General features: G+C 41.1%; 1 protein-coding gene across 2 annotated transcripts in view; it reads right to left on the bottom strand.

Annotated features, from left to right (window-relative positions):
* Window positions 1–3,058: 3,058 nt before the first annotated feature.
* EIF2AK3 (eukaryotic translation initiation factor 2 alpha kinase 3) overlaps window positions 3,059–24,462 on the bottom strand; it is a 70,288-nt gene continuing 48,884 nt past the window's right edge. For both annotated transcript variants that reach the window (XM_024129797.2, XM_028497148.2), the window contains 6 exons: window positions 21,893–22,042; window positions 19,674–20,442; window positions 17,240–17,407; window positions 13,043–13,144; window positions 5,891–5,953; window positions 3,059–4,271 (listed from right to left, as the gene is read on the bottom strand). In XM_024129797.2, coding sequence (XP_023985565.1) covers window positions 4,071–4,271; window positions 5,891–5,953; window positions 13,043–13,144; window positions 17,240–17,407; window positions 19,674–20,442; window positions 21,893–22,042 — 1,453 coding nt within the window. In that variant the 3' untranslated portion in view covers window positions 3,059–4,070. The remainder of the gene's footprint in view (window positions 4,272–5,890; window positions 5,954–13,042; window positions 13,145–17,239; window positions 17,408–19,673; window positions 20,443–21,892; window positions 22,043–24,462) is intronic.

Raw genomic sequence — 24,462 nt, forward strand, 5'->3', positions numbered from 1 at the left:
GTGCCCGGGCTTCTCATTACGGTAGCTTCTCTTGTTGTGGAGCACGGGCTCTAGGCTCGCAGGCTTCGGCAGTTGCAGCAGGGACTCAGTAGTTGTGGCTCGCGGGCTCTAGAATGCAGGCTCAATACTTGTGGTGCACAGGCTTAATTGCTCCGCGGCATGTGGGATCTTCCCGGACCGGGGCTCGAACCCGTGTCCCCTGCATTGGCAGGCGGACTCTTAACCACTGCGCCACCAGGAAAGTCCCAAATGTAATTTATTGAATACAGTACTGAAGTGAAAAACAGGATGGCTGTGTGGGTACAGCACTGTTGTAAGTGTATCATCGTTTCCCCTCCTGATTGGCCGGCTGACTTCTGCTGTCCAGCATCATGATAGTTTATCTACCACTCGCCCGGGAAAAGATCAAAATTTAAAATTCGAAGTACAGTTTCTACCAAATGTGTATCACTTTTGTACCACTGTAAATTCGGAAAATCGCAGGTGGGGAACGTCTGTATTTACTTCTAAGGGAAAAGGTGAAAATGAGCCCCCTGGTGGCAGCTGCAGTAGTTGCAGGGCTAGAACCTGAAGGGGGAAGTCTCCTTAAGCAGTCCCTTGCAAATCTAGTTCTAGAAAGAGTAAACGTCACCAGACATAAGCCAGAAAACGTCCAGAGTTCCTGCTTCGCCCTTGACTTACTCCAGGAGTAAGACTGAGTCGCTCTATGGCCGGTGGTCGGATTGGCAGCTTGTTCTGTCCCCATTTACTTGGAGAAATAGAATCACTTTTGGTGTAAATGCATCCAAAGTATCGCTGAGAAACAATTGGAAAAAGAAAACTGTCCGAACATCCTAAATGTCTGCTCTTCTGTTCTCCTAGGAGGCAGAGGGCAGGCTTGGTAGCTCGTTTTCAGAATTTCTCAGTCTTCCTGCCCTCTGGACCAGCACTCCCGTGCTGCTGCCTTCCTGAATGAGGGAACCTGGAAACTAGAAGCCATGCGGGCTTGCGTGGCTCCCCCATCGGGATCTCTCCCCTGCAGGCCAGGCTGGCGCCGGGGATGTAACGCACTCCAGTAAAAGATGGAGAGGGAGGCAGGCTAAAGCAGACAGCATCAGACAGAGCCACACGGATGCTGTGTGTCCCAGCCCACTTCTCCTCTCATTTAAATTAAACCCTAAGGGCCCGTTCCTTTAGAAAACTTCCAGGATTTGAGATTTTTATCTGTTTTTATTTTTTTAATTTTTTTTACTCAAACAGAAAGTCACAAAAATTATAATCATCCTCATCAGTTCACTCAGTCCCATGTAATTTTTTTTTCATCTTGATCTTCTGTTAGTACTTCTATGAATTCATCAGTTTTCCATTAAGAGTTCTGAAAATGCTTATTCATTCAGTTCAGCAGTACAGTCACCAGAAACCTGTACTCGTCAGAGTCTTTTCCATGAATTCCTTGAAGATGAAACCCTTTTACAGGAACATTTTTGCAAAAGCATCAGAGTACACCCAGAACTGTCTGTAAATGACAAAAGACTTTAAAATGGCCACGGTTAAAGATCTGATGAAAGTTCATAATAATTTATCTGTTTTTAACATCAGGATTGTTCAGCCATCTTTTCTCCTTCACTTTGCCAAATATTTAAGCAGTGACTGGTACATTTCTTTTGCTCCTTATTTGGCTATTTCCTGAGGGCTGCAGCTATGTGAGTTACACATTGTTTTCCAAATTCAATTCGACAAACATGTAATCAAGTACCAGACATTATGATAGATGTTACTGGGCTTAAAAGAAGGTGTGTCCCTACCCTCTGGGACCTCAGCTATTTAGGAGATTGATTTGCACCAGTTACAGGCTCATCTGCGGTCTGACAATGGTTAAGTGTTATTCAGTACAAAGTGTTAAAGGGAGAGGCAAGTGTGGAGGGAGGGGACTTGGAAAGATGCCAGAAAAGCAACAACTTGAAGGGAGGTAGGGTTTGGAGTCGGGAGAAAGGGCTCTGGGTGAGAACGCAGGAGACTCCATTCTGGCTACCACTGAGGAGTTGCTACGTCCTGCTGGCCCAGCCCCTTAACTTCCCATGGCTGCTTTCGTCCTAGTAGCCAGCAAAGGCACAGGCAGAATTAAAATGAAAGAAGGCCTGATCACATCATGTAAGATATTTGCAAACCTTTAGACAACTGGGTGCAAGGGAATAGACAAAACCCTGACTAGGAACTGGAATTCCTGGGATCTGTCCCAGTTCTCCTCTGATTGGCTTTGTGATCTTGGGCAAATGACACCTTTCTGGACCCGAGTTGCGCCATAAGAAGGATGGCAATCGTAACACCCACCATGGCGTTATTCTAACATTTTCATAGCTAGCTCTCAGGGTGGTCGTGAGGGTCAAAGGGTCCACAGCTGGGACTGAGTGGGCAGACTGGGAAGAAATCTACAGGACCCCTCACTGGGGTGAAGAGGAAGAAGGTAACTGAAGCAGGCCGACCAAGAGATGAAGAAGAGAAGATGGGCTGCCCAGAAGCCAAGCAGAATGGGGAAGAAAGACAACGTTAGAGACTCACTGCGAAGTGAGAGTGAGGACAGAGCACACCAAGATCTGTGACGTGTGTCGTGTCCAGCTTATAAATTGCTCAAACTTAGTGGGTCAGACATTACGTATCTCTAAGATGGAAATAACCACGCATTTGACCCTTAAAGGTTGTGTCTAGCTGGTTTGTGCCCTCATGCCACATGCCTCCCCCCCACGGTACACGTCAGACACGCTGTGATCCCAACACAACTGGCATTGCCAGAGCCTTTGCTCTTCGAGGTCTCCCTTTAGGGCAGGGTGTTCTTTATGTCCCTGGCACCGAGTAGGAACTGAGCTAATGTCTCTGGATTATGAGTCCAGTGAATTGTGAAAAGGACTTGGTCCTGTCAAGTCCTTGGGAAATGATGAGAAGATGCCTGTTTAGAACAGGTTAGGAGTAAGCTTTCTTGAGAGTAGGGTTATGACTGTTCTTAGACCTATGACCCCATTTTATAAATTTGAAAAACTACCATTTCAGGGCTAGTTCCCCCCAAAATAAGAATCAACCATAAATCATTTTTTTAAAGTTTTATTAAATCATTTAGACTTGAAAGAAGTCACAATAGTTAACACACTTAAGTGCGTTCTATACACCACCAACCCAAATGGATTGAGTTCAGAATTTTTATAAATAAAAAATAAACATATTTACAGTGAAAAATAAAAACATGTTAGCAAGTTAGATGATTAAACTGTTATCTACAATCAGTTTTGGGAAAATACCAACCTACAGTATTATATTTAAGACACTTAAGATTTCATTAGATTTTAAAAGTCCATAATTGAAGAAGTTAGTTGTAATACATGATTCATTTCTTACTACGGCTTTTTTCCTCCCCAAACTAGAACTTTTGACCAATTTACACAAAAAGCTTCATTTTCCCTTTACTGGAGGTAAAAGTACAAAAAGCTCTTAAACTCTCCCTAGAACCATCTAAGGAATAAAGCTATTTAATGCTACAAAGGTCACTAGAAAACTAGCTATGGACATAAAGCACTATACAATTTGTGCTACTTGTCCTCCAAAATAATGCAGATTCCTCATTTACCCACCAGGGACAAAAATGGAGTCAGCTTTTTTGGAAATCAGTTTCAAAATCACCACTATATCTCTAGAAAGTGTATTTCTAGAACAGTATAGTTACTACATGTGGGGACTTTCATTTTTCTGTACTACAAAAATATTTCCATTTTATAATTCTCTCTATACATTTTAGGGGTTGCTTCCACCTCCTTAGACAAAACGTGAGGGCTAGGATGCTTGGCCGGCCAATTTCAAGAGACCAACGAAGGACAAGGACCACGTATGATTCAGTGACAGCCCTCTCCTTGAGCAGAGCAAAAATCAAGAGTTGGCTCAAAGGTTTGAGCTCCAAAATCCAGTTTAAATTTGATTTAGAAAAAGTAGTCCAAAATGAAATTGAGCAAAGAACAAAATTTTCAAGTTCACGATTTTGGAAATCAACATTCCTTCGAAGTGGGCTATTCCGTGTCACCTGTTAGGGAGGCGAGCAGAGCTTAAGGCTAATTGCTTGGCAAAGGGCTATGGGAGCTGCTGGAGTGTCTTGACTGTTTCGTTCCCGATGAGCTCAGGGAGCGAGACCTCTGTCTGAGAACTGTTTTTCCTGGAAACTCCAAGTCCTCAAATATAGCGTTTTCAATAATGTTTGCAGCTTCAGGCCGTTCCGTAGGGGATGGGGAGAGCATGTCTTGCACCATTACATACTGAAAGATAAAAATTGTTTCGTAATAAAAGGGCCACTAACCAGCTGCCTAATTCAGGAGTCAGCCAAATGTTTCTATAACTATATTAAGTTTGCGAGCCAGTTTGACACAACTTCTCAACTCTGCTACTGAAATACAAAAGCAGCCACAGACCATATATAAACAGGTGGGCCTGGCTGTGTTCCCATAAAACTTTATAACCAAAACAGGCAGCAGGTTGGATTTGGTCTGTGGGACACAGTTTGCCCAACCCCTGCTCCAGATACACACGGATCATTTTGGGGTAATTGGTTGTTTTCTAACATATAATAAAAGGTCTTCAATCACATCTTTGAAAGGCAGGCATACTCTGGCTTTTAAAATAAATTCATCTTACAATTGTATGTGAATGTACAATTATCTCAAAGATTTCAATTAAAAAATAACCATGCCAGTGATCAGTACCTAGCCCTTTTTGCTGATTTTTTGAACCCCTTTTTTAAAAATTATTTATTTATTTATTTATTTATTTTTGGCCGTGTTGGGTCTTCGTTTCTGTGCGAGGGCTTTCTCTAGTTGCGGCAAGCGGGGGCCACTCTTCATTGCTGTGCGCGGGCCTCTCACTATCGCGGCCTCTCTTGTTGCGGAGCACAGGCTCCAGACGCGCAGGCTCAGTAATTGTGGCTCACGGGCCTGGTTGCTCCGCGGCATGTGGGATCATCCCAGACCAGGGCTCGAACCCGTGTCCCCTGCATCGGCAGGCAGATTCCCAACCACTGCGCCACCAGGGAAGCCCTGAACCCCTTTAATGTAACATGGATTCTGACGAGCCCCCCAGGGATTGATTCATCGACTTTGCAAAATACATAACAGAATAGTTTTGGTAAAATATATTTCATTTTAGGCCGGCATACCTCTATATTGTTATAAAGTTCATTTTTAATGCAACCCTTTGTTATACTTATAATACTGAAAGATCAATTAGACTTTTTCCAACTTGATGATTAGCCAGAGTCTAATTTACCTAAACTTAATTTACTAAGAAAATTCAAGATTTATCAACACATACATTTTAAAGTGATATGTTTGTGGACATATTATGAAGTAAACAAAAGCTGCAAAAAGAAACTTCAAAAATTCATTACACACAGTTTTCACCATCAAGACCAGCTTAATTTTCCCTCCCCACTCTTCTGAACCATTTACTGTGTCACTCTGAGAGGTATAACCCCAACACACAAAATCAGTGGAAATTAGTGACTTTTTTAAAAAAAAGAACCCAGTTTTTAAGATCTCTCCCAAATTCACTAAGATAAAGAAATTAATGGCATGATCATAATGGCAACTCTACGGCTGTGAGGGCGAGCTAGGAGTTCAGCCTTATCGAAACGCAAGGTTGCTGCAATTCCCAGATGGGATGTCATGCAGCTTGGAGCACAGAGCACTGGGCCCAGGACCTGGGACCCAGTCACAGCCTTTGGTTTTAACAAGTTGTGTGTTGTTGGGATCAGGTCCCTTTCCTCTCTAGACCTTAGGCTTCCTCATCTGTAAAACGGGGAAACTGATGAGCTGACTGCTAAGGACGCTTCACGTTCTAAGTAAGATTCTAAAGAAAATAAAAGATGAGAATTAATACCAACCTCACGAGGATATTTCTGAGTAAACAGTGGTGGAAATTTGAGATCTCTTACATCAGTTAAGATCTGAAAAGAAAGAAAAGTGTTACTTATCTTTAAATCTATTTTGATATGTGGATCTATTTAAACATAGATTTTTTAAAAAAATTTATTTATTTTATTTATTTTTGGCTGCATTGGATCTTAGTTGCCGCGCACGGGCTTTCTCTAGTCGTGGCGAGCAGTACTCTTCGTTGCGGTGCGTGGGCTTCTCATTGCGGTGGCTTCTCTTGCTGAGGAGCACGGGCTCTAGGCACACAGGCTCAGTAGTTGTGGCGTGCAGGCTCAGTAGTTGTGGCTCACGGGCTCTAGAGCGCAGGCTCAGTAGTTGTGGTGCATGGGCTTAGTTGCTCCACGGCATGTGGGATCTTCCTGGACCAGGGCTCGAACCTGTGTCCCCTGCACTGGCAGGTGGATTCTTAACCACTGCGCCACGAGGGAAGCCCACATTTGTGTTCTTAAGTGGGTAACTTTTTCTACTAGTCACTAACCTCTTGTATTTGAGATAAAAAGACATAGTCTTTCTTCTTTTTTTTTTTTTGAGTGAAGAAAACCAAGTCAATTATGCTAAATTCTGAATATAAAACTAAACTAGTTATTTGGGAAATTTTCATACAAACAGGATAACGAGGCCCACCGTGTGTGATTGCTCTGAGACTTAAATGAGGTAATTCAGGCAAACTACTTAGCACAGTGCCTGATATTCCTTTTGTAATGATGATAAAAACCAATTTTGAGAAATGAAATAAATTAATAAATATGTCTTCATATTTCTTGAGAAATAAGCTGGAGGGTACTTGAACAAAAATACGAACTGGGTTGGCATTTGTCACTTCCCACTAAAGGAAAACGGATGCTTCACTAGAAGAATCTATGCTGCAGGCCCAGAAGGGAGGGTTTCACCTGCTAATAGGTAGGTCGTACCAAACTAAGTGCAGATAAATGCTTGAGTCTGGACTCATGGAATTAATTTTTAATCCCATGACATTCTTAAAGTTTTTATTTTATAACTTAGAATTTGAAAGAGACCTTGGCCATAACTCAATGGGGAAACAGAGAGTCTTTTCAACAAAAAGCATAAGCATAAAAGAATGGTAGGCTGAACTTTAAAATTAAAATCTGCTACCCTGTGAAAGACACCATTAAGAAAATGAAATGGCAAGCCACAGACTGGAATAAATTAGTCACAATACATATACTTGGCAAAGGACTTGAAAAGACGGTCAAGGTCATTAGTTATCCAAGAAATGCAAACTTAAACCACAGTATGATTCCATTATACCCCTATGAGAATGTCTAAAAATGTAAAGACTGAAACGTAAGTGCTGAGGACCTAGATCTCTCCTACACTGCTGGTGAGTATATAAAATGACACTTTCTTATAAAGTTAAACCACTTACCACAGAGCTTATCAATCCTACCTCATAATCATCCGAGACTAAGGATACGACACATATGGATGTCTACAAAGAGACCTGTTCACAAATGCTCATAGCAACTTTAGTCGTAAATGTTTCTCAACAGGTAGCTGGACACATGAACTGTCGTATATATACCATGGGATATTAATAAAAAGGAAGGAACTACTGACTTTACAGTGAGTCAAAGAAGGCAGACACAAAAGAGAATAGACATGCATGATTCAATTTATACGAAACTTTAGAAAAGACAACAGAAAACAGATCAGCAGTTGCCTGGGATCCAGGTGGAGCCTGGAAAGACAGGGGACTGACTGGGGAGGAGTAAAAGGCAACTTTCTGGGGTGACACAAATGTTCTATATTTTGAATGTAGTGGTGACGATGTGGATGCATAAATGTGTCAAAACTCATAAAAATGTACAAAGTGGGTATGTTGTATGTACGTAAATTATACCTCAATAAAATTAATTTTTAAAAAAGATCTTGGTCAAATCATTGAATAGTCTCTTTTACATTTACTGATGGAATTTCAGAGGGGTTCTGGCTAAACATGGCAGATTTTCTACTATATTTCTAGTAAGCATTTTCACAAAAAAAAAACTGCCAAGGAAGGTAAAACGTACTGTAAGTCTATAAGGATAACTGCAATGGAAGAATAGATTACATTTTTGAAAGACAGAAAGCAGTGGAAGCATAGCAACTTCTTTAGCAGAACAGAGGAAGGTAAACCAGGCTGCCTGTGAGGGATAAAGCCAACAGAGAGGGAACTGATTAGCTGAGCAGAACCTGCTGGGCATGGCGGTGAGGCTCAAGGATGGCGGCAGGAGAGCCGTCGAAAGGTCCGTATACGGGCGGAGCGATATACCCCCATATAAGACAGAAGGTTTGGCTCTCTGGAGAAACGGAACCAAGGCATTCCAGACCTAGGGTTGACAGAAGGAGGATGAGTCGGGGGGTAGGCATGGAACACAGAAGGATGCAGTGAAGAGCTGCACGTGAAACAGTAAGAACTCTCCACACCCCATCCCGACTCTTTCTCGGGCAGGAGAATGAGGACTTCTTCTCCGGAGAAAATGAGGAGAGGCCTATAGATGCTGACATGTGGGAGTTCTGTGCCCCCCACCCCAAAGTAAGAACTGGATCATAACCCTTACAGTGATGTCCACTTCTAGTCACCATTTTAGAGCCCTATTCTTCTTCCTTTTTTTTTTTTTTTTTTCCTGTTCTTTTTGGCTGTGCTGCACAGCTTGCAGGAATCTTAGTTCCCCGACCAGGGATCGAACCCGGGACCCGGGAGGGAAAGCGCCGAGTCCTAACCACTGGACCACCAGGGAAGTCTCCAAGAGCCCTATTCTTAAATATGAACGGACAGCTAAGGATTATCAGCATGAGAAACACACACACACACACACACACACACACACACACACACACAAATCATTAAAAGACTCAGAGATGTTGGTAGGGAGGGAAGTAAGTGTGACTATAAGGGGGTAGCAAGACAGAGTTTTCTGTGTTGATGTAACAGTTCTGTATCTAGATTGCAGCGGTGGTTACACAAACCTATACTGAAATAAAATAACATGGAACTATATACATACACTGTGCCAATGTCAAGTTTATGTTGTACTGTAATTATGTCAAATGTAACTGTCAGCAGAAAGTGGGTGGAGGGTATCTCTCTGTCTTTGCAACTTCCTGTGGATCTATAATAATTTCAAAACAGAAAGTTAAAAAAAAAAACAAACCCAGAGGAAAGAGACAATATAGGGGGAAGAAAACTTAAAATATATACATACACGTAATTGAGATTCTCAGCAATGTGAAGATACTGAATTCATGTAAACAGAGCAAAATACTATAAAAATGGAACAATCTTGGACAATAAAAATTGGATTGTCAAAATAAAGGACTTAGGAAAGTCAGAATAACAAGTTAAGGAACTCCTGCAAAAACTAGTACAGCACTTCCCTGGTGGCGCAGTGGTTAAGAATCCACCTGCCAATGCAGGGGACACGGGTTCAATCCCTGGTGCGGGAAGATCCCACATGCCACGGAGCAACTAAGCCCATGCGCCACAACTACTGAGCCTGTGCTCTAGAGCCTGCGAGCCACAACTACTGAGCCCATGTGCCACAACTACTGAAGCCCACACGCCTAGAGCCCATGCTCTGCAATAAGAGAAGCCACCGCAATGAGAAGCCCGCGCACCGCAATGAAGAGTAGCCGCTGCTCGCCGCAACTAGAGAAAAGCGCGCGTGCAGCAACAAAGACCCAACACAGCAAAAAATAAAATAAATAAAATTTTTTAAAAAATAGTACAAAAAGACAAAGATGGAAAATAGGAGGGGAAAAAAATTAGGCATTTTTAGGATTAAGTCAGGAATTCCAGGAAAAGAAAAAAAAAAACCAGAAAAATTGGAAAATTTATCAAAAATAATATAAGAAATTTACTAGAACTGAAGGATTCACCTCTTCTAACTGAATCTACCAAGTGCTAAGTACAATGGTGGCAGGGGGAGAAGATCAGTGAAAGGACTAAATTTTATAATGGCACTGATAAAACTAAAGCCCTAAACATTCCAGAAATGAAAATGTAACAGGTCCAAGATAACCTATATTAAAAAATCAGGCATCAGAATGGTATCTGCTTTTCAACAGCAGCGCTGGAAGCTGTAAGGAAATGGGGCAATGCTCTCAAGGTTCTGAAGGAAAGTCATTTTCCATCTAGAATTGGAACCTGGCCAATTTATCAGTTATGTACGAAAATGGAAAAAAAGGTACATTTTCAGATACCTAAGGACCCTAAAAATTTCTTTCTCATACATTGTTTCTGAGGAATTTACTGCAGAATGTGCTCCAGCAAAATAAAAGAGTAGTGCAAGAAAATAAAACAAAGCAAAACATGGAAGCTAGGAAACAACGGATCCAAGCCAGGAGAGTAGGGAAGTGAGTGCATCCTTGCACTACAGCTTACAGAAGGTCTAGGGGGCAACTGGTCCAGACCGGAGAACAAAGCTTTGAGAAGAAAGACTCCAGGGGAAAACAAATTAAATCAATCAATCAATCAATCTATCTATCTATCTGGATAAGCTATACTGAAGCACAGAGAAATTATTGTTTGATATGTGACAGACTTTTGCACATTTGTTAAAAATTACAGCAAAGGTTCATAGAAAACTAAGCAATTGAGAAAAGGCAATTCTGAAAAAAAGGATTGTATCAAAAAGAAAAGAAAGTCAGGGTACATTATTTGGTCTAGCATAGAACAATATTTGCATGGCTTAATTAAACCCAAACATTTTTACATAACTACATATTTTAGAAAATGCGTTTACTGAAATAAAATCACATAAATAAAATTCACCATTTTAACCATTTTAAAGTGTATGATTCTGTGATTTTTACTCTATTCACAATGTTGTACAACCATCACCACTCTCTAATTCCGGAACATTTTCATCGCCCAAAGGAAAACCTTGTACTTATTAAGCAATCACTCTCCGTCCCCTTCTACCCCCAGCTCCTGGCAACTACTAATCTACCTTGTCTCTATGGATTTGCCTATTCCGGACATTTTGCATAAATTGAATCATACAGTATGTGGTCTTTTATGTCCGCTTCTTTCACTTAGTGTGATGTTTCCAAGGTTCACCTGTGCTGTAGTATGTATCAGTATTTCGTTTCTTTTTCATGGGTGAATAATATCTCACTGTATGGGTAAACCACATTTGCTTTGCCATTCATCAGCTGATTGACATTTGGGTTGTTTCTACTTTCTGGCTATTATGAAAATGCTACTATGAACATTTGTGTACAAGGTTTTGTGTGGACCTATGTTTTCATTTCTCTTGGGTATATACCTAGGAGTAGAACTGCTGGGTCATATGGTAATTCCATGTTTAACTTTTTGAGGAACTGTCAAACTGTTTTCCCCAGTGGCTGCATCATTTTACATTCGTACCAGCAATGCGTGAGGGTTCTAATTTCTCCATCTCCTCGCCAACACTTCTTTTCCATTTTTGTTTTGTTTTGGTTTATTCTAGCCATCCTAGATGGTGTGAAGTGGTATCTCACTGTGATTTTGATTGGCATTTCCCTGATGAATAATGGTGTTGTGCTTATTGGTCATTTGTAATCTTCTGCAGAGAAATGGCTGTTCAAGTCCTTTGCCCATTTTTTAATGGGGTTGTCTTTTTGTTGTTGAACCGTAATACTTCTTTATACATTCTGGATACTAGAACCTTATCAGATACATGATTCACAAATATTTTCTGTGGGTTGTATTTTCACTTTCTTTTTTTAAATAAATATATTTATTTTATTTATTTATTTTTGGCTGCATTGGGTCTTCGTTGCTGAGCGCAGTCTTTCTCTAGTTGTGGCGAGCGGGGGCTACTCTTTGTTCCGGTGCGCGGGCTTCTCATTGCGGTGGCTTCTCTTGTTGTGGAGCACGGGCTCTAGGCGCGCAGGTTTCAGTAGTTGTGGCTCACGGGCTCTACAGTGCAGGCTCAGTAGTTGTGGCACATGGGCTTAATTGTTCCACAGCAGGTGGGATCTTCCCGGACCAGGGCTCGAACCCGTGTCCCCTGCATTGGCAGGCGGATTCTTAACCACTGCGCCACCAGGGCAGCCCTATTTTCACTTTCTTGGTAGTGTCTTTTGATGTCCTTATAACTACACAAGTTTTTTTTAAGATACTTTGTTTTTTAAATTTATTTAAATTTATTTATTTTTGCCCACACCGTGAGGCATGTGAGATCTCAGTTCCCTGACCAGGGATCGAAATTGAACCCGTGTCCCCTACAGTGGAAGCGCGGAGTCCTAACCATTGGACCACCAGGGAATTCCCCAAAACTACTTAAATTTTGATGCCATATGATTCCTGATCCTTTAACATACGTTGGGCCTGTTTTATTTTCCTTTCTGGAAGCTTTTAGTGCCTTTACTTCTGGTATTCTGAAATTTAGCCACTTTGATTTTTAAATTATTTTCTTTTTTTCCTATTTATTGTATAGAACACTTGGTAGGTCCTTTTGGTTCTATGTGAGAACTACATCCTGTTCTACCATGGCCAGGAGTCAACAGATAAGGTCTAACACTGATAAATTAAGAAATGGTGATAAGGACATAAACTTTGGAAATACGGAAGTAAGTACAGGGACAACAGCTGGAAAACTGGAGGGTAACCACTTATGAAGTATGGGGAAGAATGCGACAGAGGTCTACTTTTAAAAGACTTTCAGTACTGTTTTCCATAAAGGCCATCATCTTGGTTTATTTTGAGAGGGGGGAAAAAAAACCTAATCATGCTTAGTTTGCCACCTTTTAAGTGTGTGAGTGTATGGCCACTTGTCCTCTGGAAAATTCTTCCCTGACCAACCAACACCGTCACCCTCACTCCCTTACCCTGTGCTTTGCACTTATTACAAATTTGAGTGCGAGATATCGTTAAGTTATGATGAATTTAAGCAACAACAAGGAACAGACAACTCGACTCAACAATTTTTGAAGACTGAGCTTTCTGTGGAAGCAAAGAGTCTACAAATCCTTTCTGTGTCACTCACGTGACCTCTTCTACGTCAACCAATCTGCTGGTATTAGGAGTAAGTTACTCTTCTTCTAAAACTCTTTCTTTTGCGAACTTCAGATTTAATATTTTCTTTTTCTACCTTTTTTGAGGGGGGAACACTTACCCTGACCCTCTCCATGTGAGTGCCGAATGGGTACAGCAATTCAAACAGAATGAGGCCTAAAGAAAAGATGTCCACTTTATGACAGTAGTTGTTGCCATGAATCTGAAATCCCAAATAAAGAAGAAATATTAGGAAAACATTCACGGAGATAGTACAACGGCTAATACGGCATCAGTGAATCCAGACATTTGACTCAGTCTCTTCTTGGTTTGAGTGTCCGTAGAATTGTTAGCAAAGAGTTAATCATCTCTCAAGCCTCTTTTCTTCAATTCACCACAGCAAGAGTAATTAAAGTACTCAGCATTACAGAAGGAAGCCCAGGTATAGCTCTGAGATATGCATCAGTAAGATAGGCCCAGCGGACACCTGGAGCCAGGAGCCAGGAAAAGCTGCTCCCCTACCCCTGGGGTGAAGTTTTTCAAAGCGAGCACTATCTAAAGCAAATCTCTCATTTCTAACCATCTTAGACCTCACCTATTTTTATGAGAAAATCTTCTCTACTCCAAACCACTAATCAACCGCGGTTAGCCCTCATTACGGCACTTAATTATGGACTTCACTACATTCTTGGTTGTATTTTTCATGTGTGTTATTTCTTATTCTTCACAACTAGATTATAAAGTCCTGGAGGGAAGGGAACTGCTTCTTTTGAATTCTCACCATCCAGCACCGGGCTAAGTACAGAGAAGGCCCTCAATAAATACTTACTTGTTAAAATGAACAAATGAATTACAACCCAACTACTCTATTAAACAAAGCCTTATTCAAATTAAAAGTGACCTCCTGGGGACTCAGAAGAACCCTTTTATTTGGGAAAATGACTCCAGGCACACAACGACATTTGGCAAAGGCCAAGGAAGCCCCACTTTGGGGATACTCACACCAGCATTTCTTGTTGGGGGATCACAAGGTATTTGTCAGGGATGAGGAACCCTTTACAACCTCCTCTCTAAACTACACTTGATACCTGTCTCCCTGTTCCTTCTGAGACCCAGGCTGCCTTTCGGCTTATAGACTATCAGGGGAAGTTCCAGTGACTGCATCAGGCTACACCATCTTCCTCCCTTCCCTTAGCTGTTACTGGGGTCTGGGAAGTAGTCAAAGAAAATATGTTCAAAACAGAGTTTACAAGGGGTACGGTGAAAAGGACACCTCATACACTATCTGGAGAATATTAATTAACACACCTTCATGAAAGCAACCTGGCAATAAATGTTTACTACCACTTAATGGTTCTATTTAAATTTCATCCACCCCAGGGTAGATGGAAATGCAGACAGAGATTTGTACCCAGGGATGGTTATCACAGTGATATTCCTAACAGCAAAATGTCTGAGTCACTAAAACATCCAAAACAAATGTTTCCCTTCTTAAACTCACTTTTAATAGGTAACACACTCCCATGACTCAAAAAGAAGTATACAGTCAAGCTTCCCTCCTGTCCATCCCTTATCTGCCCAGTCCCCGCCAGTCACTTCCCCTCTACCTACCGCCCCCAAAGCTATTTGTTTCCTGTACATCCTTCCAGAGCTCTTTATATAAACATAAGCAAATATATAGCTATCTTTCCCTCCTTTACACACTATACACACATTTCTGCCCCTGGCTTTTTTCACTTAAGAGATTCTTTTTTAACTCTTACCTACCTAAAAATGCCTAATTTCTTTTATATGAATAAACTTTATGGCCAGAAACATGATTTTTGGGTCACAGCTATTTTTCATCCAAACTGTAAATGTTGATTTATTGTCCTCCAGGGTTGAGTGTAACAGAAAACAAGCTCTTTAAGCTGTAACGTGCTTTTTTTCCCTACCTAAATACTTACACTATTTTTCCCTTATCTTGAAATTCAAGATGTCTAAGTATAGGGTTCTATTAAAAAATTCCTTTAATTAAATAAAAAAATAAAATTTACGCATAAAAAAGAAAACACTTGAATAATGCAAACAACTCAAGAAGTCTAAAAGGATACTGTACAACAGTAAAATAAAGGCCAGTTCCTATGACTGGTCTCTGATATAACCTTCCAAAGATAAACTAATCCACCAGTTCTCAAAGTGTGGTCTATGGATCCCTGGGGACCCCAACACCCTTTCAGGAGGTCTACAAAGTCAAGACTGTTTTCATAATAAAAGACATGATTTGTCTTTTCACTGTGTTGACATTTGCACTGCTGAACCTTAGCATGAACCAAGGCAGCAGCACTGAACCATACTAGTAGTAATTATGTTCTTCAATGAAAGGAAGGAAGAAAGGGAGGGAGGGAGGCAGGAAGGAAGGGAAAAAGGAAGGAAGGAAGGAAGACAGTTTCACTTAAAATGTCCTTGCTGATACAGTAAAAATTATTAATTTTATTATATCTTCCCCCTTAGGTACGCAGTTTTTAATATTCTGTGTGACAAAATGGGCAGTAGTCATAAAGCATTTCTGCTCCACACCGCAGTACAATGGTTGTCTCAAGAGAAAGCATTTGTGCAATTGTCTGAGTTACTATATGAACCAGATGCTCTTTTCATAGAGCACCATTTTGACTTGAAAGAACAACTGGTAGACAAACTGTGGTTATTCGTACTTGGATACTTGACAGATATTTTCTTAAAGATGAACAAAGTGAGAATGGAACTTCAAGGAAGACTGACAGTATTTGTTGCCAAAAATAAAAGTTGAGCTTTGAAGTGAATGTCAGAATTTTGGAAAATTTGTGATATTAACCAGAGTGATTTTTTTTTTTTTTTTTTTTTTTTTTTTTTTTGCGGTACGCCCGGACGCGCAGGCTCAGTGGCCATGGCTCACGGGCCCAGCCGCTCCGCGGCACGTGGGATCTTCCCGGACCGGGGCACGAACCCGCGTCCCCTGCATCGGCAGGCGGACTCTCAACCACTGCGCCGCCGGGGAAGCCCAACCAGAGTGATTTTTTTAATACTATATAGTGAATTGTGACAACTTTTGGAAAAGATGCATAACTTAGGGAACCAATAGTTTCCAAATGACCAATGCACAATTTTATAAAATCAGGCGTGGGTCAAAGGTCCATTCAACGTGCAAAATGGACCAAGGGATGTTAAAGTAACAGAATACAAAATGTTCACTGCTATGGTTTTAGATTCAGGGCAAATGACTCTTCAGAAACTTTTGCTTACTGTATTTTGATATGCTGTCAAAGAAGAATGCCCACAACTACCTGAAAATGGTATTAAAATATTCCTCCTTCTCCAACTGCCTATCTATGTGAAGCCAGATTTTCTTCATATACTTCAACCAAAATAACATAGTGCAAGGGATTAAATGCAAAAGCAGATATGAAATCTCTTTTAAGTCAGACAGTAAAGAGTTTTACAAAAAATGTAAGTAAATGCCACTCTTCTCACTAGTTTTCTTTCAGAAAATATTTATTTTTCAGAAAATATCTTGAAGATGTGATAGATTTAATATTGTCACTTTTAACTGAATTAAAAATTTTACAAATTTCTTTTTTAATCTCTAATATGGCAAATACTGATGGATAAACTTCCTTAAGAAAAATTCTTGAGCTCTCTATCACGTTTACAAGCATAAACAGGCATTGAGCAGAAAGCCTGAGAACCGCTGATCTAAGCATATGTAAGCCTGTGAATAACCGTCAGCGTAGTGGCGGCCAGGGATGCTGTGCGGAAGCTCCCAGGATGCCCTGCTCCCACCACTCTTCCAGTCTCTGTTCAGTTTATGGAGCTTTTCCTTGGAAGACTAAGCATCCCACAAGGCAACATAGCTCAGCCTGTCCACCTTTATTTCCTGCCATGGTACGTTCTGGAAGCTGCCCGTGGATTATTATAGAGAACAGCTTAGAACACTACCTCCAGCTGGCTATGAAAACAGCTCCTGCATAGTTCACACAGGGTGAATGACAATTAAGTTTGGGAGGAGGACATTCAAAATCTCATTCTAAATTTCTGGTTGCTGTCAGGTTCTGGTTCAGAGGGTGAGCACATTTAATGCATTTTTAGTATTTTTCTTCCTCCACACCCCAATCCAGTGTTGTGGAATTGTACCCGAGCTGTGTGGCCTGTGGAACACTTCTGCCAGTTTTCATCATTTTCAGCTTTTATTTTATTGGGTATTTAAAACACAGCACGGATGGAGATTCATGGCGCACATCTAGCTTGCTGCCATCCTAATTAAAAATCTATTTATTCCTCAAAAGGAAAACGAAAGGCTCACCTGTTCTGGGCTCATATACAGCTTGGTGCCCACTTGTCCTGTGTGTCTGGCGTACCCTGGCATTGGGGTCAGAACCAGCTGGTCTTCTTCATCCTGGTCCATTGCAGTCACCAATCCAAAGTCTCCAACCTTGACCACATCATCCACTGTAAAGAATATGTTGGAAGGCTGGAAAAAAATGAAACAGACAAAAGCACGGTGGTTGTGTATGGAGAAGGAGAAAAAGTGAAGAGAATTATTTAAACGACTACAGAAAATAAATACAAGACACTAGATATTCTCAAGCATGTTTCTCTTTACAATGGGCTAATATGAAAATAAAAACAATCCTTCGATGCTAGACAAGTACTGTGAGTAAAGAAGAGGCAAGGGTAGCAAAGGGAGTATATTTATTGAACATCTATTTATTTATTTAAATTTTATTTATTAATTTTTTGGCTGCATTGGGTCTTTGTTGCTGTGCACGGGCATTTGCTAGTTGCGGCGAGCGGGGGCTACTCTTTGTTGTGGTGCCGGGCTTCTCATTGCGGTGGCTTCTCTTGTTGCAGCTCTAGGCTCTAGGCACAAGGGCTTCAGTAGCTGTGGCTCGCGGGATCTAGAGCGCAGTCTCAGTAGTTGCGGCGCACGGGCTTAGCTGCTCCGCGGCATGTGGGATCTTCCAGGACCAGGGCTCGAACCCATGTCCCCCTCACTGGCACGTGAATTCTTAACCACTGTGCCACCAGGGAAGTCCCTGAACATCTATTTAAATAAATCCTTAGAGATTCACATTCCCTAGGGTCTAGGGTACTTAAACCTCAATCTCATTATTCTATACACTCTCCCTTGGCAAGCTCCTCTGCATTTATGACCTAAGCCATGATAATAATAATAATAATAATAGCAAATGCATATGTAACACTTGCAATGAGCCAGAAGCTGATCTAAGTAGTTCATTACTATTAACTCATGTAATACAATGCTTTTAGTCCTATTGGTCCCTCATTTCACAGATGTGAAAACTGAGGCCCAGAGAAGTTAAGTAAGTTGCCCAAGGTTACCCAGCTAGTAAGGGGTGGAGCAGGGATTCAAACCCAGGCAGTCTGGCTCCGTGAGGAAAGGACTTCTGCTCCACTGCCATGTGTCCAATTCTTGCCCTACGGTAGCTAATCACTACTATTTGGTCAATGAACAAAACAGACTGATCTTCGGGCTTGTGTCTGAGAGGGGAATGTAGGCTGTCAAGGAGAATAAGAGCTCTTAACCACAATCTTGTGTTGCCTCTTCTAATACTCACAGGCTCCCATATACCCCACAACCCCTGTCCCGAGTTCTAAACTCTCATATGCAACTGTTCATAAGATACATCTAACCACGGGCTCCTCAAACCCCAAATCCCCTACATGAAATATATCATCTTTCCCTAGAGCCTACTCTCAGCCCACATGACCACCATTCATAGCCCTTGAAATAAGGGAAAAGGAAGCCATTTAGCTCACAAAATTGACTTTCACTGGGCTTCAAATACTGCCAGACAAAAAACATTTTATTTCAAAACTCCAAAGTGCCATCATACAGTTTGGACTTTGAAACAATGAAGTTATTGCATATAACCAACATCTATAGTGATACCCTCCTACTTTCCCTCAAATACCTTGTAAGAGAGACAGGATTAGACTGCCTTAAATTTCATCTTTCCTCCCCTCTCCGTGCTCTGCTGTCAGCTGTTATTTACCCAACACTAACGGACTTTTTTTTTTTTGGTTCTCCAGCATCTTTCCATCCCCCTACGCTTCCACCAGAAGTATCCTGATGTGACTTTGAACTCTCTTCTTCTGGGCAGCAAGTCTGTGGTTCATACGGGATGTTATCTGGAGGTTGCATCCAGAACTGGCACCCACCAATCAGTATAATCCCAGCCTCTGGCCAGGCAACTGGTTTAGGGATGCATATGTGTTCCTGGCTTATCGATTAGAAGAAAACCAGGTAAATCAACGATACTCCAATAAAAATTAATTTAAAAAAAAAGCTCATTTAAATGAAAGAAAAAAAAAAAGAAAATCCAGGACTTCTGATCAATAGCAGGGGAAAGTGATACTTTTCTCCCCAACACCTCCAAAAGACTTAAAACATGGAGCCCTGAGAACTTCTGGCAGCTACGCTGAGACTGATACGTGACAAACACGTGACCAAAATACAAAAAGGTTAGAGGGCCTAGAAGGTTTAACAGTAGGCTCAATGATAGGTCAGAATGAACAGAATACATAGCTTTTCAACTGGGAATATGTATATATATAAAAAACTGAATCACTTTGCTGTTCACCTGAAACTAACACAACATTGTAAATCAACTGTACTTCAATAAAAATAATAAGTAAGTAAATAAAATAAATGACTTTAATAGAAAAAAAAAAAACACATTGAAACCCTTGGGTGATGTTCCACAAAAACAGACCTTGAGGTCCCTGTGCATGAGCCCTTTGCCGTGCAGAAACTCCACCGCCTCTGCGATCTGCAGGAAGATGTGCAGACACACGCTTCTCTCTCTCTCCTCAATGGTGCAGCGGCTATTCAGCCAGTCTTTGAGGTTTTCCTTTCTGCACAGCTGCATCTGGATGTAAAGATACACCTTTGGTGAACTGGGTTGGAGTTTTTCCACAGAGTTTTTAGTGAGATCTAAACTTAAAGTGGTTGGTCTTGAAGGAGAAATAGACAAAGTAGGTTCCGAGGAAGACTTGCTACTGGAATGCTGGACTGCAGTTAGTTTATCAGCACAATGGTTGCCAAGAGGCGGTCGGTTCGTTTTGGGCTCTTTGCTGGATGCGTTATCACAGCCGGAATCTTCAAATACTATAGAAGAGGAGGTTCGCTCCCTTGACCTTACGTAAGGGGAAGCTTCAGAAGGACAAAGTTCAAAGGAGTGTCCCTCATCACTGCCATCCCTAGTCCCGTCTTCCCCCTCGCAGTCTGTAAGGCAGCTGTCCTGGAGGTTGCACACCGCGTCACTCGTGTCTCTGTGGTCCATTCCGGAAAATTCCGGCGGAGAGAACTGGCTCTTGGATGAACCTGTCTGGCCACAGGAAATCCCGACCGAAAAAGACCTCCTGCTTCGTGGAGAAGGGGCTATGATTTCAATGCGTTCCTTTGTAGAGAAAGGATCCATTCTGCACATTTTAACGGATGGCGCATCCGCGGGACTAGGAGAGCTGAGCGGCCAGTCTGTGCTAAGAGTGGGAGAAGTACAAAGGGATGAGAGTGAATATGTGTTGATCAAATTATGTGAACTACATCCTTCGTTTGCTCATTTACTGATTTATTTTTATTGAAGTACAGTTGACTTACAGTGTTGTAACTACATGCTTTGTCTCCAAAGCTTCAACTATAATCAAGCCAGTTACCAAATGACAACATAGAAATTCAATGAAAACATGCCACAGGAGACAAAGAACATCACAGTCCATGCATTCCTTAATTGGAAATCTTGGGTTTAAACCGGAAACAGTTACCTGGGACTGTCAAGCCCAGTACAGCCAAGGCCTATGTGCAAAACGCAAAGCACAAAGGAAGACCAAGGCCAGAACCCTTTGGTGGCTGTGATTCGGAAGTCCCCGTCCAAATTAGGGCTTGAGACACAGGGTCACTTCACCTGGTCCTTCTGTGGTTTGGCTACTGGCTGTGTATGTAAGTGTCACTGTAACTAGGTACCTCATGTGGATCTAGGGCTGTGTTTGGTACTTTTAGGCAGGAATTTTACTGCAGCTCTTTACTAAATAGTCTATTTGTAGCCTGCTTCCTTTTTGCTCTCATTTAGTAGTTTTTAAAAGGGCCTTCCTTCCTAGAGAATAGCATATTTAACATGGGAATTACCGTCAGGTTGCCCAAGTTCATGGTATTTTTTTCTTTTTGGTTTTTGGCCTCGCCGTGCGGCTTGCGAGATCTTAGTTTCCCAACCAGGGATCGAACCTGCGCCCTTGGCAGTGAAAGCGAGGAGTCCTAACCACTGGACCTCCAGGGAATTCCCGTAAGTTCATGTATTTTTTTTTTTTTTGTGATGTGGACCATTTTTTAAAGTCTTTATTGAATTTGTTACAATATTGCTTCTGTTTTATGTTTTTGGGGTTTTTTTTTTTTTTTTGACTGCGAGGCATGTGGAATCTTAGCTCCCGGACCAGGGATTGAACCCACACCTCCTGCACTGGAAGGCAAAGTCTTAACCACTGGACAACCAGGGAAGTCCCAAGTTCTTGTAGTTTTAACTGCAAATAGTTTAAAACTACTTTAGAAAGGAGTTGTAAATTGCTAACTACTAAGAAACTAAATGAAAATTTAAAATAAAAAAATGGAGACAAAAGCAGACAATATCTCTTATTGAGAAAGGCTACTGTAAATCCTTCAGTGAATTATAAGTCATAGAGCTCTATCTACCAATGATTTTAGAAATTCATGTTTTGGACAAAAAAGAAAAAAAGTTCATGTTCTATAAACTAAATCAACTTTTCACTTAACAAGTGACTGGAGAACGTTCCAAAACATGATGACAGAAACAGTAATCTGCTGTTATTTTTCTTTTAAAAAAATCACCTCTAAAGTTATAGAAAGGATATTTTGTTCATGTAAGCTAAAAACTAGCCTGAAATAAATACTAGTTTTTAAGTCTATGTCTAACCAAGTTACCTTTCATCTTTCAGCCAAATTTTATCCATTTTTTCTTGCCACTTCTCTGGTGGTGCTTCCAACCAAGCATTGAAATATCTAACAATTCCTGGGTGTTCAAGCTTGGCTAAGGCTTTAACTTCTCGCATTACCTTTTCCCGAGCCAATTCCCTGAAACAGAGAAACAATGAAGACACTGAAGGTTGCTCTGATCTGAAGAAGCAATCACATCCAAAGACAGTACAAAACAATAAAATAAAATTCTCCCTTGTTCTAAAATTGCAAACAGACGAGTCAGCCTAGTGGCATAATTCGAAGAAGCCAAAGAGTAAGTAAGTCTTGTATTAGAAAAAAATATGTATTTATAGTATTTCTTTTTTCTTCTAGAAATAAATGCTGACAAGTACATCTATCCATTCAAATAAAGAGTTCTTAGCTGACTAAAAATGACTAAAGACCCTTGAAGATAATTGCTTAATGCTTGTTAATTAATAGGGGGATGAATAGGTGGAAGTGAAGTATTCAAAAAAGAGAGCTCAGCCTGGCAGCTCAGGAGGATGGAGAAGGACCAGCCCGACAAGGTACATAACAACAATCCAAAAGGCTTGTACGAGCACCTTTGTCTGTTTAAAGCCTCAACTACTGAATATCATAGGCAATGATGTTTAACCAGAAAAGCATCTGGATTTGATCTTCTGCTTTGACAGCTTTTCTGATGGATCTAAAGCTCACATTCTAGGGATCCCACCATCACCTGAAACAACATAATAAATATAAGTTATATCCTCTTCCATCCCCAAGAGACAGTCAGCTACTCCCACTTTTCTCTCTGTGTTTCATTACTGTTAATGGTCCCACCCTGAGAATCCTGGTAGGTTTCTGAATTTTCCATATTCAGTGACCAAATCCTATCAGCTCCTCCTTTTTCATTCCTGATACTCATTCCTTCCTCATCCATCTCCACTTCTGCTGCACTAATGCTCTGTATCTTAGGATGGAACTTCTGCAAAAAAAAAAAAAAAAAATCTCCTAATGAACACGCTCGTCTCTTACTACATACCACCTCCACTTTGATCACGCCATTCTTCTGCCCAAAGGCACAGCTGTCTATGGAATAAAATCTAAACTCCTCTGCTTGGCATTTAAGGTGCTGGAACCCATCTTTGCCATCTTTCTTCCATACTCCCCTTCATTCTCTTTTTTTTTTTTTTTGGCTGCACAGTGAGTGTGGCTTGTGGGATCTTAGTTCCCCAACCAGGGACTGAACCCATGCCCGCTGTGTTGGAAGGGCGGTCTTAACCACTGGACCGCCAGGGAAGTCCCTCCCCTCCATTCTTACCCTTGCTCCACTTGTGCCAGAATCCTCACTAACCTCTACATCCCCTGTGAATGTTTGCCTAGAGCCTGTGCTCAGGCCATTTCATGTACTTGGCCATCCCTCCCCTACATGTGTGTCTACCAAGGGACAGGTTACCCTTGAACATGGCGCAGACAACACTACCACCACAAGGCTTGCCTTCCTTGACTGCCTTGCGGCTACCTCTGCACTTTCTTCATGAGAAGCTATTTACTAAACTAAACCACAAGTCAAAATCTTCCTGGCTTTGCAGTTATTTGAGTATATATACAAAGGTCTCAAATAGTTATAGATTCTTGAGGGCAGAAGCCTTTCTTAATTTTATATTCTATGCGGTACTTTGTACATATGAATATTTAAGCTACTCAAAAATTATATACCAAAGAAAAGAATTAGTCCCATAGTACTCAGACTGTCCCATTCCTATGTCCCTATCTGTTGGACAGCATGTTTAACTGCTAATTAGGAAGACAGCCCAGAAATTAGTGCACATTTAATCAAGAATCCACAGGAGGCTTCCACAATAGATGAAAAGGACGGTGTTACTGCAAGCCCATCATCTTGAGCCTCACACTGTTCTGAGCCCAAAATTCCACTTCTAGGAATCTATCCTAAGGAAACAGATGTGATCAAAATTTTATATAAAAGATGAACAATGCCAAGTTTTTTTTTTTTTTTTTGGCCGTGCCGAGAGGCATGCGGGATCTTAGTTCCCTGACCAGGGATCAAACCCATGCCCCCTGCAGTGGAAGCACGGAGTCCTAACTAATGGACTGCCAGGGAAGTCCCCAAAGTTATTTTTAATTGCAACAAGTTGGAAACCTAAATATTTAAAAATAAGAAATGGTTAAATAAGATGTGGCACAAGTATTAATTGGACTATTTTCCAGTCATAAAACACTTTCAATATATGTTAGCATTTCAATAACATACTCTTAATAGCAAGGAAAATACTGAAAATACAATGAAGGAAGCAGTAGACAAAACTGTATTGTACTGATAACTGTGCTACCAGCTAGGTAAATTTATGACCAGAAAAAAAAAAAAAATCAAAAGAAAATACCCTAAAATGTTAAAAGTGTTTATTACTGGGTAGAGTAGACACAGATTGGTTTTTGTTTTAATACCATTCCTTATTTTCCACAATAAATATAGATTTTTTTTTTTTTTTTTTTTTTTTTGTGGTATGCGGGCCTTCCTCTGCCGCGGCCTCTCCCGTTGCGGAGCATAGGCT

Source organism: Physeter macrocephalus, chromosome 12 (genome assembly GCF_002837175.3).
Source record: "Physeter macrocephalus isolate SW-GA chromosome 12, ASM283717v5, whole genome shotgun sequence".
NCBI classification, from domain to species: Eukaryota; Metazoa; Chordata; class Mammalia; order Artiodactyla; family Physeteridae; genus Physeter; species Physeter macrocephalus.